The 20,106-nt window shown below is 42.8% G+C and overlaps 1 protein-coding gene across 2 annotated transcripts in view; it reads right to left on the reverse strand.

The window, feature by feature from the left end:
• Positions 1–831: 831 nt before the first annotated feature.
• FECH (ferrochelatase) overlaps positions 832–20,106 on the reverse strand; it is a 37,543-nt gene continuing 18,268 nt past the window's right edge. Inside the window, exons 5-11 of one of the 2 annotated variants that reach the window (XM_019463940.2) lie at positions 17,395–17,529; positions 14,015–14,121; positions 10,636–10,734; positions 6,818–6,925; positions 6,222–6,386; positions 2,840–2,899; positions 832–2,360 (exon numbers count right to left, since the gene is read on the reverse strand). In XM_019463940.2, coding sequence (XP_019319485.2) covers positions 2,226–2,360; positions 2,840–2,899; positions 6,222–6,386; positions 6,818–6,925; positions 10,636–10,734; positions 14,015–14,121; positions 17,395–17,529 — 809 coding nt within the window. In that variant the 3' untranslated portion in view covers positions 832–2,225. Of the gene's footprint in view, positions 2,361–2,839; positions 2,900–4,534; positions 5,795–6,221; positions 6,387–6,817; positions 6,926–10,635; positions 10,735–14,014; positions 14,122–17,394; positions 17,530–20,106 lie in introns of those variants that run through there. The other variant, XM_019463941.2, reaches the window with a different exon arrangement.

Raw genomic sequence — 20,106 nt, forward strand, 5'->3', positions numbered from 1 at the left:
ATTCATCAGTTAAAGCCAGGTCTGCCTGGCTGCCAGCAGCTCACTGCTAATTACCAGGGCAAACGTGTATATTTCAAAGTTGGCAAATAGGATAACCCTTCTCAAAGGCTATTAGCTCTGCCACGAGCAATCGTTGATTTTGTCCTACTAAATGCTCCCCTTGAGTATGATCCTCGCCCATCTTTGGTTAAGAACAGTCAAAGGTAACACTCCTCAGGACAACAAATGCCCTGGGCAGTGATCCCAATAACTCGCCCTTTGTCTGTCACTACAAAAGCCGGGCTGGTCTCCCTCAGAATCAAGGATATTATTCCAGACAGCCCAGTCACTGTTGATTCAGAAGCTTCCTTAGCAAACGAGGGGTTTCAGATACCCTAGCAAGAGCTCCAGAGCTGCAGTTTCCTGTAACATCTCCATAATAATATGTATTTGGCTGAAGCAGGCCCTCCGCATGACTGAAGCACGAGAAATGGCTGCAAGCCTAACCCACCTTCACTAACCCAGAGAATTGCCTTCACTGTGGGACTCAGTCTACCTTGAAACTAATCCCCCAAGAGCTCACAGAAACAGCCAACTATCTCCGCCTTGTACCTTTCTCTGGAAACACAATCTGCCAATAGGAAAACCAATTTGGAAAAAAAAAAAAAAGCAGCACATTACTCAAATTTCATAGCTGTTATCAGAGTGGGAAAATTATGAACTAAAATGGATGGCATGTTTCTTTCCTTGTATTACAAACTAAATTCCTCCTATTTAATAAGTTTGATTATTAATGAACTTGCATTAGTTTTGATTTAACAGAGAGCATGAATCAAATAGTTAACACCTTAATGATGTGATAATATTTATTAGCACAGTAAATCCTGAATATAGGAGATCTATGATTCTTCTAATACTTCCACTTTATGAACTGGCTTTAAAAACATCAAAGACATGCTCTTTTGAAGAACAAAGTTTTCGAGCTTGGACGAAAGAGAAGGTAATCATTACAAATTCATTACGGATCCATCAGAGATTTTTTAATCCATTTAAATCCAAGTAAAGGAGATCAGATTCTGATCTTACATTATTTCTACATTTTTAGAACAACTTTTCACTCACAAATTCAAGGTTACAATGGCATTAAAAATATCCACAGGAAAAGACTGGCATGAGATAGAAGAATATGATTAATTGCTGTTGCATTAGAGTGATTTTTTTTTCCCTCTATTTTTCAAATTTCCAAGAGCAGGGTCACATCATTTTCATGGTAAAAATTATAAATTAAGAAAGAATTCAAGATTACAAAACAGCCGACTTTATAAAGTAATTCTTCAAACAAACGGGCAGAAAGAAGGCATTCAAGCAAAATAAAGAAGATGCTCCATGTAAAGTTTCACCAGGTTCTGGGACAGCTTTAGAGATGAAGCCCATTGTTAGTATTTCCCGGCATCACAGTCCTTGGGGACGGGAAGCAGTGACAGCCCCCTTTCCTGTGACACTGCAGATCCTCACCGGGCAAGAATGACCCATGCTGGATTTCTACAGGTTTATTAGCCTTGTGTGCCTGGGGAATCTTAACGCACTTTTGGAATCTGTACTCGATTTGGTTTTATGGTGAGAAAAGTGAGGTTCACACGTAAGTACCACAATGACCAGTTAATGGGGACATCACCATTAATTGCTGAAAAAGCAGCCATTATAGGTGACCATCCTGCCTCATTACTGGCCTTCTGTAACCCATGGGCTTAGAGAAAGATTAGGTAACAGTTCCTTTTCAAATTATATTTCCTTCAGTCAAGTCTGTTCACTTAAAAAACAAGACAACTATATGCACAAGACTGTAAACAGATCTCATTCACACTGACAGCCCACAGAGGGGACTCTCCATTAATCACCCGTGCAGGTTTTTTGACCAATAAACCCCAAATCGGTATTTAAAATATGTGTGCATCTATTAAGATAAATTTTTAAAACTTAGTTTTTAAATAGCCCAGTGGACATTCCAAACCGGTAACTTTACCCAGGGAGGGGGGATATAAATGCTTCCTGTATTAGTATATAAAAATAGAAAACCCCAATAAGGATTTCAGACTCTGTTCCTCAAGAAATCACACAATTTGTGCCCAAAGGCGGTACAGATACCAACGTAACTTTCTTCCCTGATCTCTGAATACATCTCCTCCACAATGGAGGTATCTGGGGGTTGGGCATTTGCCTAATCCCACGGGGTCCTCTGGCTGGGGTCACAGCTGCTGGCTGGTGAAGAAGGATTTAGTCTCCCTGCAGACAGGATTTACACAGAGCGGACAACTCAGAGTCAACTGCTTGGAGCACAGCTCGTTTGACTGGATGTGTGACAGCACCAAATCGGCCAGGGCCTGGAAGACGGGCGACAAGAAGCAAAGATTCCTCAGAAGCATCAAGTCTGCTCTCTCCCCACGCGTCTCCCTCCCCCTCCCATCTGCCCAGATAATCACTATGGCTGGGGGTTTCTTTTCGTCTGAGTTATGGCTACTTTGAACTGGATTCTATAATATCTTCGTTTCCTAAGGATCCTCGGCTTAGACAAAAGTTAAGATAGAGATTTTAGAGAAGAAAATCCTCTTACCCCACCTGCTAAATCTGGTCTCTGAAAGGCAGATCTTAAATCAGACATAGTTATAGGTGGGTAGAAAATAAGAAAATCGGGGTTATCTAAACGAAAAAGGAGCAAGAGCATAAGGAATTCGATTTTATTTTTGTAATTAATTGGAACTCAAAATGTTCTAATATGTGAGAAAACCAATATTCTGTAAGAGCTTCTCAGAGGATTACTCTCCGATATGTTCTACGAAAATGGTTGCAACAGTATAGATACCTTGGAGAACAATGGATTTCCATTAAGAGACTCTGCTCTTCTGATGTTTTCAACTCCACACTGAATCAAATGAGAAAAAGAGGGAAAACCACATACACATTTTATTTTCCTTTTTTTTTTTTTAAAGAAACCGCTACAGACATAGTAAGTAAACAGACATAGATACATACACAACTTAAAGTCTTACTTCCAAAGTGGTCCCAGACTGCTCAGAAATGAAAACAGCCACGGGACCAGACACAGATGTTGATTTTCACCTCTGTTATCATAAAATTGCTCTCAGTTTCTATTCCTTCCCCCACCCTATTACCTTCCCAGAAGTGCTTAGTTTCCAAACCGTTTTTGAGGCTATATTTGACAGAATTCTCAAGTCATTCAAATCTGCTTACCATTCTTTTTTTTTAATCTACCTTTCTAATGCGTACTTTTACAGACTCTACCTAAGCAGAATGTTGCTTTAATTAAATAAATCTTTATGCCTGTTTTGATTCCAATTGCCAAAAGAGGTAAATTAATTTAATGTCTGGTGAACCTAGATGGGATCCAATGCAGAGTTGGGTTTTTAAATATATTCTTACACAGAAAAATCCAAAATAAAACCTGAGGACTGTTTCACTATCATCCTTGCTTCCCTCCCCCAAAATATCCAGTTGATTATCCCCCAAATAATTAAGAAACATCTAATTATTGTTCACTCAGGTAGTCAAAATCTTCTTTCTAAAATGCAGATGGCTTTTCTGTTGCTTTATCGTTTAAGTGAACTTCAACTGACAAGGGAAAATGGTGAGATCAGCAAACACATGGTTCTCAACTTAAAAAGAGACTGTATTCTAAAACTTCATGTAGAGGGGCGCCTGGGTTGCTCAGTCGGTTAAGCGTCCGACTTCAGCTCAGGTCACGATCTTGCGGTCCGTGAGTTCGAGCCCCACATCGGGCTCTGGGCTGATGGCTGGGAGCCTGGAGCCTGCTTCCGATTCTGTGTCTCCCTCTCTCTCTGCCCCTGCCCCGTTCATGCTCTCTCTGTCTCAAAAATAAATAAAACGTTGAAAAAAAAATTATTTTTTAAACTTCATGTAGAAGTCAGTAACTGCAGGAAAACCAATACTGGCAGTGGTCTTTAACACTGTTCATGCAACAGTTACAGGATACAACTCTGTAGGGCAACCCAGTAAAATATCTACCACCATTTAAATTCCATTTCTAGGAATTTTATCTAAGAAAATAATTGGAAAAGTAAAAAGGAAATGATGTTTATTACAGAGCAGTTTAGGAAAATACAAAGTTGGAAACATACTGATGCATACTGATCAAGGATTTGTTAAAAATAATTATACAGATCTAACTACATTTATTGACTTGGGTCTGTAACATATTTTTAAGAAAAAGATTACAAAACAGTATGAATAAAATACCATTTTTGTTAAACATGTAGGAGAATACCATTTTTCTTAAAGTACACATACATTTAGAGAAAAAAGGGGACTTAATTTTATTAAAATATTAACTTACTATCTCTCAGGGGTAAGATTCTGAGTGAGCTCTACTCTCAATGTGATGCTCCTCTAAATTGTCTGGGTTCTTTATTATTTTTATTATCGATAAGCAGTAATTTCATCTTGGGGGAAAAATTCAAACTACTTTTTAAAGAAAGTTGTTTAAAATTTTTTTTTAATGTTTATTTATTTTTGACAGAGAGAGAGAGAGAGAGAGACAGAGCATGAACGGGGGAGGGGCAGGGAGAGAGGGAGACACAGAACCCGAAGCAGGCTCCAGGCTCTGAGCTGTCAGCACAGAGCCTGACGCGGGGCTCGAACTCATGGACCATGAGATCATGACCTGAGCCGAAGTCGGACGCTTAACCGACTGAGCCACCCAGGTGCCCCTAAAGAAAGTTGTTTTAAACACAGCATATTCTCCCATCAAAACAATGAAGTAAACTGTAGCTAGATGGTCTTCTTTATTCTATGGATAATCTATTCATCACTAATAATCCATTTGATTACTAAGGAATAATCTTGGTTTAGTAATGTTAACAACTGTGAATTATCATGCAATACAAAAACTTATTTTCCGAACACACTGGTACGAACTATATTTGCACGTAAGTCTCTTTAGGAAGCTCACGACCAGCCAAGGTCACGGTGGGATACAGAAGGCACCATTACATGACGTCCACAGACAATGCTGCAACCGCTTTCCCATCATTTCTGTATCAGAACTACTGACACCCTCCAACTTCCTCAACATTTGATGACCAGCGTGCATAAACAGAACCCCGTGGGGTTACGTGCCGGCTAAAGCTCTCTCCAAGCCGCTCGCACCCTGTCCCGTGCGTGCCACCCATTCTCAGTCCCAGAGAGAGTGAGGTAGCCTCTGAGGCCAGGCCTCCATCGAGCACGCATGGGGATGACCAGGGCCGGGAATTCTGGCAGAAGATGGGGCGGCGGGGTGAGGGCTTCTGGGGTCCCAGAGCTTCCACAGTCCCCATAGAAACAATGCTATATACTGGATTCCGGTTTCGGGCCGGCCCCCCGCAATCATGAGATGGGGCAACAGGAAGTTCGTCTCCACTGTGAATGAGAACTCACATCCATCTTACATTATAAGACACTAAGGACGGTAGGCTTTATTTCAATAATCAGATTTATCACAACACGGTAGCAAACGGCTAACTGAGTGTATCAAAGAAGTCAAGGAAATGACAACACACTCTGCTTCAATGTTCATTCAATGGTCTTCTCCTAAATGACAAAATCCAACAAGAAACCGTGTAAAACCCCAAGTAGAGGGCACTATTAGGCCCAGAGGAATGCTAACACAGTACAATTCTTTTCCTCCAAACTGGTGAGAAGTCCAATTATTCTGTCTTAAGAAAATGTAGCTTTAGTACTTCCAGGTGACATACAGTGTCTCCAACTAGATAAAATGATGTTGCTGCCGGTCACGGCTCGGCACCTGGGTTCACAAAGGCACAAAAGCGCTTCCTCTCTGCTGACGTGGAATTAACTCAATGTGTTCAGACGAACTCAATTTAAATGTTATTTGGAACAATGAGGCCACGGTACAGGCAAACATATCTATCAAAGAACATATTATTTTATCCCTTCAAAATCTTTTTCTAATTCCAGTATGGTTAACATACAGCGTTATATTCGTTTTGGGTTTACAGTACAGTGACTCAACAATTCTATGTGTGCCTCAGTGCTCGTCAAGATGAGCCTGTACTCTTCAGTCCCCTTCCCTTACTTGGCTCACCGCCCACCCACCTGCTCTCCGATAACCACCGGACGGTATTTTTGAATGATGCAATTATATCGTCGCAGAGAAAGTTTCCTTCCAAAACAAATCACAACTTACAAATGGAACCAATAATCACATTTACCTCGTTAGCCAGAACTTGAGAGTACTCGATGTCCAGTTCGTACAGCGTTTCAATGTGATCGCTGGTAAACGCTATCGGGACCAAAAGAATGTTCTTTCTCCCCCTCTCACAAAGCCCTTTGATGGTCTCGTCTGTTTGAGGGCCCAGCCAGGGCATCGGACCAACCTGTGAGAAAGGAGAATGAACACACACAGGGACCCCTTTCTGCCCCGTGTCTGTGACACGCCACAGCCCACCGCCCCGGACGCACACCCGCACGCTGCTGAGAGTGAGGGCCACGCTTGACATTCGCATTAGTGGGTTTTGCTATTTCTCTGTTAAGCTCGAATCCTTCTAGAAGTCGGCATAATATAAATAAGTAACAATTTCTGCCATTACAACTAAAAGCAAATAACACATTAAATCAATGAAATTCAACTAGTTGCTTGACTTCCCCTCCATTTGACCTGCCTGCAGAGTTCCTTCTGCTCATGGTGAACCACCAGGTGATAGAACATTCTGCATATGTGAAAGAGCCAAATCTAATCATTTTGTAACTAAGTCCTAAAATAGATGTCCTCAGAAAAGCTGACTGTAAACGTATGGAAGCCACCTACCTTGGACTGCCAAACCAGTCGGTACGGGTTGGAGTAACCCAGCTTATCCATGACTCTCTGCACAGTGGCGCCCACCTCCTGGGGATAGGGATCCCCTCTGTTGACCACCTGCAGCAGAGACACATGGGTGTTCAGTCGCCAACACTGCGAAGGGGTCCAAGAGCCTTGGACTGTGCGGTGTGACCGTGTAAGCCGGGGACCTTCCCCACTGTCTTCTACCCTCAATTGCCAAACTTCCTCGGGTCTATTTCCTCATGGGCCAAAGGAGAACACCGCATTCACTCCTCTCTAAGTAGCTAGGAATATGTCAAATTCTATGTTCTCTGTTATTCGTAGGAGATTGATGTCTAACGAGGGAGGATGGGTCTTTCGGTTTCCCCATCTGAAATACGGAAAGCGGGAATCGAGAATATTGTGTGGACGGCATCTGGACCTGTGGAATCCACGGCACCAGCTTCACAGAAGGGGCAAATGCTGGTGGAGTAAGACAGAAGAGAGAAGCAGCTCATGGGTTCACACACCAGGCTCCTCGAGAATATGACCTATACCTTCAAATTCCTTTTTTCCCACTTTCCCCACAGCAACGGACTGCAAGGCAAATGTTTTGTGCACAGCAAGCGTCTGATAACTGGTCCTGACACAACAGCTTGTTAATACTTTTGAAAATGTTCAATAGGAATTTTATTTTTCCTGCTTTAACATTTAGCTGTGTACTGACTCCACAACCCCTTATACTGCTTTATTTAATAATATTTATTATATACTATCTAACTAAATATTATTTATTCCCACAATACTTATTACCTTCTGGCATAACATACTATTTTTTTTCTGTAATATGGTTATTATCTGTCCCCCACCCCCACTCTCTGGGGACAAAGATTTTTGTCTATTTTGTTCATTCCCATATCCTACGACAATGGATAGACAGTGGATAAAACAGTACTTAGAATACAGTCGATAGAACAGTGCTCAATAAATACTGTTGAAGTGAAATCTGGATAAACTATTTTATGATATTACCAAAAGTTAGTTAAAAAGCCATTAGCATTAGAAACCTAAATGCAGAATGAATGAGGGAAATATAAAGTCGCCATTAGAAACAACATAGAAATAATCACTATAGGCAAGATCTCTTGAAGGATGCTAAAATTAGTGAGCAAAGGTCTAGGAAAAAGAAAGCATTTGCCTAGTCTCAAATTATCTCACCTAAGATATTTTAAATTACAGAGAGAAAAAGAGTAACTTTACTATGTACAAACCCAGCAGGTACCACCTCAGACAAAAGGCCAAGGATCACATCACCAGTAGTAAGACGTGTTATTATCATGTGCCCAAATACAATGCACTGAGAAGGACCAATCAGCATGGAGTGTTCTTCCCCATACTACATAACCTCAACCTAATCGTGAGAAAATGCCAGACATGGGAATGCAAGCTAGTGCAGCCACTCCGGAAAACAGTATGGAGGTTCCCCAAAAAACCAAAAATAGAACTACCCTACGACCCAGCAATCGCACTACTAGGCATTTATCCACGGGATACAGGTGTGCTGTTTCGAAGGGACACATGCACCCCCATGTTTATAGCAGTACTATCGACAATAGCCAAAGTATGGAAAGAGCCCAAATGTCCATCGATGGATGAGTGGATAAAGAAGATGTGGTATATATATACAATGGAGTATTACTCGGCAATCAAAAAGAATGAAATCTTGCCATTTGCAACTAAGTGCTTGGAACTAGAGGGTATTATGCTAAATGAAATGAGTCAGAGAAAGACAAAAATCTCATATGAGGACTTTAAGATACAAAACAGATGAACACAAGAGAATGGAAGCAAAAATAATATAAAAACAGGAAGGGGGACAGAAACATAAGAGACTTAAATATGGAGAATAAACAGAGGGCTACTGGAGGGGTTTGGGGGGGGATGGGCTAAATGGGGAAGGGGCACTAAGGAATCTACTCCTGAAATCATTGTTGCACTATATGCTAACTAATTTGGATGTAAATTATAAAAAAAAAAAAATTAAAAGAAAAAAAAAAAAAAAGAAAATGCCAGACATATCCAGATGCAAAATAACTGACATTCCACGAAGTCACTCTTCAAAAATATCAAGGTCACAAAAGACAAGAAAAGCGTGAAGACTGTCAGGGACTGGGGGCTCCCGAGGAGACATAACAACGTGACACGATGCTGAAGCCTGAGAAAGCCTGGCCCCTGGCTCACAGCAGTGCACCGCCGTTAGGGTCCCAGTCTGGGTCACCGAACTGCGGTTGTGCAGATGCTGGCATGAGGAGACGCAAAGGGAAGGGTGTATGTGTGTGTATATGTATGCATATATGAATATACGTGTGTGTATATGTATATATATATGTTTATACATATACCCACGAACCCTCTGTACTATTTTTCAACTTTTCTGTAAGTCCAAAATTACTTCCAAATAGTAAGTCTTTGAAAAGTCATCAAGAAGGAAGGGTGAGCAGCAGCAAGTACAGGGGAAAAGAGAAGCCTGCTAGAACAGTCTGCTTCCTTGACAGTCCCCGTCTTCCCCACCCTCCCTCATCCTCGCGACTTCATGGCACAGCCCGGTCCCACACGGGAGCCCGCACAGCAGAGAAGCCTGGCAACAGGGTGCCCGGGCCCGGAGGGAAGGATGGGGGAGTGACTGAGGGAAGGGAAGGCAGCACCTGGAATCGTTCACGTGCAAAAACGTGCTTCCTTTCCCCTCCCCCCCGCCCCACCTCACCCCCTCCAGCCCAAGAGCTTCCGTCCGGCACGTCAGACACGGCCCCATCACACCTAGGACAGTTGTGAAAAGGATGCGGCCAGAGGGGCACGCGAAGAGGCTTTGCGTGATACCAGAAGAGAGAGTATGAACTTGTTAGAGTAAAACAGGCAGGCTTCCAGAAGGGAGGAACATACTCCCGAGCCTCCTCCAGCTGCACCGGCACCTGCTCCGTTGAACGCAGGAGGGGGAGAGCTGTCAGGGCTCGACCCCCGTGACCACCAGGTGGCAGTAAAGACAGATTAGAGGGGTGGCCCCAGGCACTGGGGTTAACTCCATTAACTCTGGAGTTAAACCCTTAACACCTACGAAGACGTAATTCTTCGCCTCTCTGGCTTTGAAAGCAATGTGCTTAGGGCACAGTGATAGCTCTGAGCTGATGAAACTGGCCGCTTATTCCACGCACATCTCTATACCCTGCAGCGCACTGGCTCCATCGTTCTCGTTGGCAAACGGGCGACAGCTCAGGCACACGGGCAGTATTTTCGAGAACACCCGGCGCAGCGTGATAAACTGGGGAATAACCAGATGACCACTCGATACACGCCATACTCACTCGCTAAAACGTGGGCTCTGGTCTCAGCAAATTAGAAACTGTAATCATTTCCTGGAGTTCAAACAGCCCCTGTCAAGTCTTGACAAAAGAACAGGACGGAGTGTGAACGGAGGCTCTTCAGTGCAAGATACTGACTGAAAATCGGGTGCGCTCCTCCAACGGGGCAGGTAACAGCAGCCTTCCTCTACCTGCTCCGCCTGTTCACGTATAGGAAAACTCCTCTACAACCCACCGCCAAGTTATCGTTTAAAGAGGTTTCATAAGACAATATTTATTCACAACATTATAATTTGAATGAATTATTATTCGGTTCCAGGAATGAGTCTAGTTACAGGTAGCACCTAGGTGAAGTCTGAGATTTTAGAACTCGTCCTTGCACTGGGCTCAGGATGTTCTGGAAGGTGGGTCCCGTTTACGCATTCAGAAATCCTCTACCGCTAGGTCATCCAACAAAACGTTCTTACTTACAGACATGGGCAGTGAGTGAGCAGAAAAGAGAATGACCACCTCACTCCTCTTCTCAGGTGGAAAGTGGTCCAGTTCTTTCATGATGTGGTCTGCAAAGCACTGCGGGAGCAGCAAGAAACGAGGGTCAGAAGGAGTTGGGAAAAAAGAAATGGAAGGAAAAGAAAATATTTTTGAAATGAGAGGCACAACAAGAAATTTCATGGCAACCCTCAAAACCTGGAACTCTCTTTTTAAAAAATTGCCAACAGTACAGTCTCCTCTTGCCGTGGTTCATCATCAAAATGGCTCGTAACGGTTTCAGGGGCCTAGGGAATTTGATGGGAAACTTCTAAAGCTCGCTAATGGCTCACTGAAAATGAACGCTCTGGATCTGCTTCCCCTCGGGAGGAACAGGGCACACTTCCAGATGGAAAGGAAACACAGATGGGAAGAAGTTGTTTTAAGATCTCTCATTTGCTCGGTTAGCAGGAAAACAGCTTACGGGGTCTTTCTAAATCTTCCTTAGTTTGGCTTTCAGGCCTATCACATTAAAACACATTAGACAGAAATAGTAGAGGAATAAGAAAATACTATTCTATTTTTACGACCTTTTCCTTCTGAGCCCAGCATCCTCGCTAAGTCAATCTTCATAACGACCTTCATAACAACAGACGAGAGGTTGTACAACTCTCATTAAATTCACAGAGGGGGGAAGAGGCGGCCGACGTGGGGGCCCATTCAGTCACATCTGCGGGACCTGGGCTACAAGGCAGGCCCGCCTCCGCCTCCAAATCTCTGTCCACCAGACCAGTTAATTCCCTCCGTCTAGTTGGCTCTTTCCGATTTACATCAATAGGTGCTGAAATACCCGATCTGAAGAGGCTTTCTTTCATCTCGCGCTTTAATCATTCCTTGTCATTTAACTCATAAAGCAAATGCTACAAAGGACATTAATGGGTCAATTGACAAAACTGGAATATGAGTGCAGATTAGATAAATTTAAGTATCAATGTTAAACTTACTGAGGCTGAATATTGTGTCACAGTTACAGAAGAGACTATTCCTGCTATTTCGATGGAAAGGGTGATTTTATAGATGTAAGTTACTCTCAAAAGGTTCGGGGAAAAAACACGTATATATGCACACACATGCACACACACAGAGGATGCAAATGCTGGCGAGTGGAATAAGTGTTAATAATCTGTGAATCTAGGCAAAGAGTAGAGTTCTGTACTATACTTAGTCTTGTAACTTTTCTGCATGTTTAAACTGATTTCCAAATACAACGGTTTTTAAAAAATTATAAAGGACGATTTACCAGGACCGCGTACATTTGCCTGTGTTGGTATTTTGACATATCAATGGCTAATACCATAAGAAGGGCAAATAAATTCCCTAATCAATACTGAGATACTATTAACCTTCCCAAACGCTCAAAGTTTGGTAAATAAATGCGCTAAGGTACAAGAAGGTGCCTAGAGAGTTTCCTTTTCAAAATTTATAATTTATCTACAGAGTAAATGTAGTAAGATTAGACATACACAAAACCAGTGGTTTTTGCAGTGTTTGGACACTAAGGACGTTCAGAAAGGATCATGTTTAGAGGGACAGTGGCCTAGGTAAGGAGGCCCACTGTCAAGTTTACATAGGAGACTAGAATATGTGTTTACTCCAATTACCCCAGCAGCTAAACAGCAATATTAGAGATAACAGTAGTAAAAAGACTGCTTCAAGTAATTACTACCTATAACAGGTAGAAACGTAGAGTAAGAGTATTTTTAGTGTTAATTTTTAACTTTATTTTTAGTTTCAAATTAGTTGAGGCTTTGACTTTTTTTAAAGTTTTTGCCGGATAGCAAATCTCCTTGTGTCATTTACATAATGTTAAGAATCAAGCCTATCTATAAACTTCCACTTCCCAAAAATCTTAGTATTTTTCCTTCTCTCAGCTCACAGAACTACAAGTAGAAACACAATTTGTTACGGCTTACAACAGACGCTAACACTGTCAAAACTGAGGAGCCATGGGCCAGCCGAAGTGCTACTTAAATCATCCCAAATCCATCTGCGGTATTTTCGATGTGCGATCTCTCTGCAGAATGAAAGAGGCAGGCGGCTCTCAGAGCCTTCAATCACACCATCTAGGAGGGCAGATAAATACCTCTAAAATTCCCTTTCATTTTGTGAAGGGAGACTTCCTCAGTTAAGAGACCTTTCCATCTTTCTGCTTCCCCCCTTTTCAAAGGGCTGAATTTTAATGCAAATCTAATTACTCACTCGATCAGGGCAGGCAGATGCTGTGCAGATCCCTCCGTTCTCTGCTACCACATGTCGGTGCTGACCTGAAACCCCTCATTCCCACCCACAGGCCTCCGGGAGCAAAATAGAGCACACGGGGCTACCTGGACCCAGCAGTACAGCAAAGGGCACTGAGACCACAACCACACCTCTCTCTAAGGGAAGGCACCTTCTTTTCATTTGCACTTAAAACTGTTTTTCAATCTAAGTGTTAACCCCTGACATCACCTTGGTGCCCAAGGAACCTGGCCTGCTCCAGGGGAAGAGCAGGCCTGCTTTTAAACAATGTCTAGCACCATCTAGTGGTAGAGATTTTAAGCGACTCCAGGCTTTTAAAAAAGATGTTAACCTGGGATCTTTCCACAGAATGTCCACAGAGTGAAACAGACTGGATGAAACCCGAATCACTTAATATGTCTCCTACCTAAACTAACTCACAGGCAGAAGCGTCCTTGGACAGAAAAAAACTATATTTGTACGTTTTAGGGTAATTACCAATAGTACTCTTGTACAAATGGCAAAAAAGGATATAATAACACCAATTCAAAGCTATTGGCTTCTGAATTATAGTTTTAACTGATTCTCCAAAAATCAAGCACCTGTTGATGGAAATATAATTGTGTAGGCAAAATGTGAAATTTCTTCTAATACATGATTTTCTCAATTGAAATGTTAAATCTACTTTCATGTCAGAATGTGTAGATTTAGTACCTTTAAAAAATTTTCAAACATTTTGTCATTTTAAAGGCTTTAGAAAATACAGGATCTCTTGGTCACCCAGTTATGTAAATTAATGGAAACACTTCGTATAACCTTTAATGTCCTGGTTATTGGGAAACACAAAACTCAGGACACAATTCTGCTACAGTTTGGAACTAACACTGTTAATGTGAAGAAAGGAAAGACTCTAACCTTTAAACCTTTATAATTATTTTCTCTTGTCATAATAAATGAAGACTCTAATACTGTGTTTTAATCTCAGCACACCATTTAAGCAAAAGAACGGTGAGGCTCAGAGGGACGCCACAAACGAGGCAGGGACCAGAACCTGACCCACGCTGGAAGCTGGGCTGACGGAAGCTGCTGGCAGGGGCTGGCTTACCTGAATGAGGAGGGGGTGTGTGGGCCACCTGTCAATTGTGCTCCACTTCATCGCAGGCCTCCTTCCCATTTCACTATAGTATCTGTAAATGGCATTCAAGCTGCTGCCTGAAACAAACAGGGGACCACGTAGTAGATGTGCGTTGATTATAGTGAAAATAAAGAACAGACTAGGGAAGGCAGTAAGGTCAAGATAGGTAACTGCTTCTATACTGAATCAGTCTAATCGCAGTTATTTCAATGCTCTAAAATGCATATAGATTTAACTACCCTGCAAATGGAGATCACTAAAAAGCAATCAATTTCAATGGCTTTTCAAAGACCAGTGAGGCCATTTCTAGTGAGAAACACGACAGCAGAGTATTTATGAAATATGAGCAGTCGCTATTTGCAGAGACCAGTTGTAACAACCAAAAGCATGTTAATTCCCCCACCCCACCCCGACACACACACACACATTATGAAGGTAATCAACCCCAGCAGGAAATGTAGGAGGTAGGGAAGAAAGGAAAAAAGAAACTGGCCATGACCCAGCATGCTAATACACTCATCATTTTACTCCAGCACAGTTCTTTCTAGTTACTTTCCTTTATAGCTATTTTGTTTCACGAAGTTGTCATTTTAGTATGTATGCAATTTGGTATCCCGAGTACTTAGGATATTTTTACTTAATATGATGTGATTCATATTTTCTACGTTACAATAAAAGCTTTACAGCCATCTTTTAAAGTGACTTGGGTTCTTTTTTTTTTTTTTTTTTTTAAGTAGATTCACACCCAGTGTGGAGCCCAATACAAAGCTTGAACTCACGACCATGAGATTCAGACCTGGGCTGAGATCAAGAGTTGGACACTTAGTGGACTGAGCCACCCAGGTGCCCCTAAATGACTTGTTGATAAGAATACTATCTTATTGAGAGCAGACTGTTAAGGTTTACGTGAGCATTCTTTATTTCTACCTGCTTCTACAAGATTTTCATCATTTCCCAGAGTAAGTTAAATGGAGACCAACTCCTTACAAGTACTCTAACAAAACTTGTCTTTTTTAAATTTTTTTTTTAGTGTTTACTTATTTTTGAGACAGAGAGAGAGAGAGAGAGAGACAGTGAGAGTGGGGGAGGGGCATAGAGAGAGAGAGAAGACACAGAATCCGAAGCAGGCTCCAGACTCTGAGCTGTCAGCACAGAGCCCGACGTGGGGCTCAAACTCACAGACCGTGAGATCATGACCTGAGCCGAAGTTGGACATTTAACCGCCTGAGCCACCCCAGGCACCCCAAAACTTGTCTTTTTAACCACGAGGTCAAAATCACAAAAACTCAAAGACTGAAGGAAGGCAGGTGGTACCCACACAATTCAACATTTTCTTGGCCTAGTGGAGCTGGCGCTGGGGCTAAGGCTAATCCTATGCAACTCACCCTAACACAGAGCCTCTTCCTCAATCTTAACATAGGGCAAATGTTCCAAAGTGTTTCTTTGCCTCCCAATACCCATCCTCTGGTTTCTGTTAACTACGAGGACTGTGAATCTGATATGTCTCCATGTTAAAATACCAGCCGGTAGGGTGCCTGGGTGGCTCAATCGGGTTAAGCGTCGGCCTCTTGATTTCGTCTCAGGTCATGATCCCAGGGGTCGTGGGATCAAGTCCCACGTCAGGCTCCATGCTGAGCATGGAGTCTGCTTAAGATTCTCTCTCTCCTTCTTCCTCCGCCCCTCCCCTGCTCACACTCTTCCTCTCTCTCAAAATAAATAAAAACATAAAAAATAAGAATAAAATAAAATAAAATAAAATACTGGCCAGGATACAGCCATATTTAAATCAAATGTACACTTAGCCTAAAACTTAATTTTCAGAAAGATAAATGAGTTCCATTCTGGAATACAGCGAGTCAGATAAATCCAAATTGAGTCTGCTGCTGGCTCAAAAACAATCTCTCCAGAAATCCTGGAGAAGTCACCATCACATTCATACTGCAGGCCACATTTTACAGGTGAATATCATTTTCAAGACTTCTGAAGCCACAAAAGGACTTCTGGAAGCCACATTAGTTCTTCAGGGCCACTCAGAAACATTTGCTAAACTAGCAGAAGTAGTAATTAAGCGGAAAACAGAACCAAAACAATTGTATGTGATTGATACATAGCCTATACTGGCTGTGCCCCAACAATGTGTGTGTCTAAATGACACAACGGGTAAACAACACTCTCGTGGTCTCAAAGAATGGATGTGCTTTCTAAGAGCTTTCGCGTCTCAGAAGTGAAATGTACCTGCCCTCTCGCAAGAGATGTACCAGTAAAACTCACCAACACCTGAAACATACTGGTAGAGTCAGCTGTGAAATGAAACCCGTAGTCAATCCTCTGTCATACAAATAATCATCTTCTTAACTTGTCTGATTTTTAGAGCAGACATCTACGTTTGAGGTATATTTTTTAAAGCAACGCAAAAGTATGCTTAGAAATTTATAAAATGATTCATTATCCAATAACATGTTACCAGACATTTTAAGTTGTAGAGGTATATTTCCAAAAGAAGTCACAACTCAAACTCTTGAGGGTGTCTGAAAACTCAGGCATTTTCATAGGGGCTCTGAACAAACATTTAAGGCACACAACAGCTTTTGAATATTTCCTCCAACAGCCTTTTGTTTTTCTTTACAGTTATAGAAATAAGATGCACCAACATCCAAAAGCAATCTGGGAGTAAAAATATGCTGATCCCCATCCTTGAAACAGAAGGCAAACAAATGTATTTGTGGGCAACAGTAAGAAGCTTTACCTATTACCAATGATACAGAGAACAGAACACATGATTATTTTCTCCAGCTCCAGCTAAATACATAGTAAGCAACACACGGTAATATTTTCCAAAGTTTAGAACGCGGAGAGAAGTTTACAAAGGGCACCTCGGGCTGGGCTTTGGTTTAACCAGTAAGTCAGCCCACAAATGAAGCTTAACGCAAACACACACCAATATCTCTAGTGCTACCTGGGCACCTCCACTTTCAAAATGGAAGCAGCCATCACCTTTGTTACGTTAATAAGAATACTAGGGTTGCCATCAAAGTAAGGTTTATTACGAAAACATAGAAAGCGGCTTAAGGTTCATCGCTGATCCATTACACAACTGCACTGGAGGACCAGCAGCAAACCGCCTTCCACCCACCGTTAGTAATTCCCGGCCGACTGGCCCATAACTCAGGGGACAGATGAACCATGAGATTTCAAATGGACTGACCTGAACTCTCGTGTTTAAAGCAGACAGGCTGGATTTGCCATTCAAATTGAAAATGATTTATCCTTTCCTTCCGCACCCAGGTCCCCCGGCTACCACTGCCGGGGCCATCCCTACCCACCGTCCCGCTGCCAAGGGGAAGGCTCACCTGTGGTCGAGCAGCTGTATTGTGGATACTGCGTGAAGGCAATAGCCCTTTCGATCCCGTCCCTCTCCATCTCTTCAATTGCTTCTTCTGTTAAAGGATGGACATACCGGAATCCAATATAGTATTTGTGAGGGGCTATTAGAAAGCATGTGTGGAGAGGAGAAAGTATTAATCTTTATATAGATTCCTTGGAGTCGCCAAACATAATGCAAAGCCCGGAACAAAGAACAGTTAACCTAATTTCCTCTGAGGCTGATAATGTGGGTAAGTTTAGAATATTCCTTGGATCTTATCCAGTCTTCAGCTAGTGCGTGGACTTTTAATCACTATTTTCTGGGATCAACTCCCCCACCCCCCATCCCGCCACACACACACCCCTTTACTTAATTAGCACGGCAGTTTTTAAAATTCAAGCTTCTGTTCCTTATTCTCTGCTCTTGGCTGAGATAAGAGAGACTCAAAGGAAGGAAGAACTGACACTTATTCCTGAGGTTCAGCCTCCTCTTACATACCAGACACTGATGGAGGCTTTGCTTGTATTTTTTCTTTCACTTACACCCCATTTTTCAGATAAGGAAACTGAAACTCTCAGGGGTTCATGAACCTATCCAAAGTCACACCTCACAGGTGGTTGAGCTGAAATTTAATGTGGGTCTCCCCAACTCCAGAGCCTACCCCCTTCCATGCCCCCCAGCCTGTTTCCACCACCCGCGGTTCCCTCTTCCTGTTCCCTCAGATTCCAGGTCGCCCAGTTAAGCTCTGGGATACCCAACAGAAATGCGTGGATAACAAATGACTGAAATGATTCTCCTCATTTAATAGATTAAGGAAACCCAACAACAAAGCTTAAACTGGAGGCACTGAGGGGGCGCCTGGGTGGCTCAGTCGGTTAAGCATCTGACTCTGGATTTTGGCTCAAGTCATGATCTTGTGCTTGGTTCATGAGATGGAGCCCCATGTTGGGCTCTGGGCTGACAGCAGAGACTGCTCGGGATTCTCTCTCTCGCTCTCTCTCTCTCTCTTTCTCTCTCTCTCCCTTCTGCACCTGCACTCACTATTGCTCTCTTTCTCTTTCAAAATAAATACATAAACATTTTTTTTTTTAACTGGGTTAAAAAACCTGGGTGGCTCAGTCAGTTAACTATCCGACACTTGGTTTCAGCTCAGGTCATGATCTCAGGCTCGTGAGTTCGAGCCCTGCATGGAGCTCTGCTCTGACAGCATGGAGACTGCTTGGGATTTTCTCTCTCTGTCTCTGCCCCACCCCTGCTCACATGCTCGCTTTCTCTCTCTCAAAATAAATATTTTGAAACACACACACACACACACACACACAACTGGGGGCACTGATTCAGATTTGAAATAAATGTTCCGAGCACTTAAACAGCCCAACTCAGTGCACAGCTTTGCACTCCTTCCCATGTGTTCCTTACAAACACCTTCTCCTGTCCCTCCTTTGTCCTTCTCCATCTTTTTGTCCTGTATCTTAAAAGTATCCACCACAAGGGGTTCCTGGGTGGCTCAGTCGGTTAAGTGTCCGACCTCAGCTCAGGTCATGATCTCACGGTTCGTAGGTTCGAGCCCCACATAGAGCTGACAGCTCAGAGCCCAGAGCCTGCTTCAGATTCTTTCTCCCTCTCTGTCCCTCCCCTGTTCACGCTCTCTCTCTCTCTCTCTCTCTCAAGAATAAACATTATAAAAAAAATTTTTTTAAAGTACCCACCGCCACACAATTTCTTAGGCATTTATAAAATCATAAAACTGAAAGTTTCCTCACATTACCTGTCATTTCATAGGATAACGCCCAACTCACACTCAGAGAGGATACTGAGAATACACTACATAAACATTAAATAATAACAGAACCAAGATGATGCTACTGTCCAAGCATTAGCAGCGGCTGCCACTAAGCACAGGACACTAAACTGCCCCAAGAAGGAAAAGAGAAACATTCCGGTTGAAGTGAAGGAAAAGAGAACCGCCCGTTGTTCACCTATCTGTATAAAACATTCCACAGTGACTGGACACGGGGAACCGGCAGCCGATGGCGCAAGTTCCCAAGGACGGGAGCAGACGGTGGGAGGGAGAAGTACGTGAGCACATGGAAGGATGGCTGGTCCAACATTCTCTGGCTGGGCACCGCAAAAAGAGGAAGGAGGGGGTATAAGCAGAATCATATTCAGCTGTCTGTCCTTTCTAGGCCACCAAGTTTACGTTCTGTTGCCTAAAATGGTGAACTGCAGTTGAAACACACCAGAGGGCACGACTCCGTAAGCAAACTCCAAATGAGAGCATTCAAGGACATGTGGTTCATCCTAAAACTGCCAACGTTCACACTATCAAGCCCATTTCTTTTGTTTTGGTTTGGTTTTTAATATTTATTTACTTTTGAGAGATAGAATGTGAGCAGGGGAGGAACAGAGAGAGAGGGAGACACAGAATCTGAAACAGGCTCCAGGCTCTGAGCTGTCAGCAGAGCCTGATGTGGGGCTTGAACTCACAAACCATGAGATCACAACCCGAGCTGAAGTCGGACGTTCAACCGACTGAGCCACCTAGGCACCCCATATCGAGCCCATCTCTAAGGAGCTCTGGGGCATCTAAGCTGAGGCTGAAGTGGAATTTCCTTTCTAATCTACTTTCAGCTAATACTATTATTAGATTTCTACCATAAGATCCTCCAAGGCTACAGGCCAACCAGCTTCTGGCATT

This window comes from Panthera pardus, unplaced genomic scaffold (genome assembly GCF_024362965.1).
Source record: "Panthera pardus isolate Hobbes unplaced genomic scaffold, ASM2436296v1 HiC_scaffold_15, whole genome shotgun sequence".
Taxonomy (NCBI): Eukaryota; Metazoa; Chordata; class Mammalia; order Carnivora; family Felidae; genus Panthera; species Panthera pardus.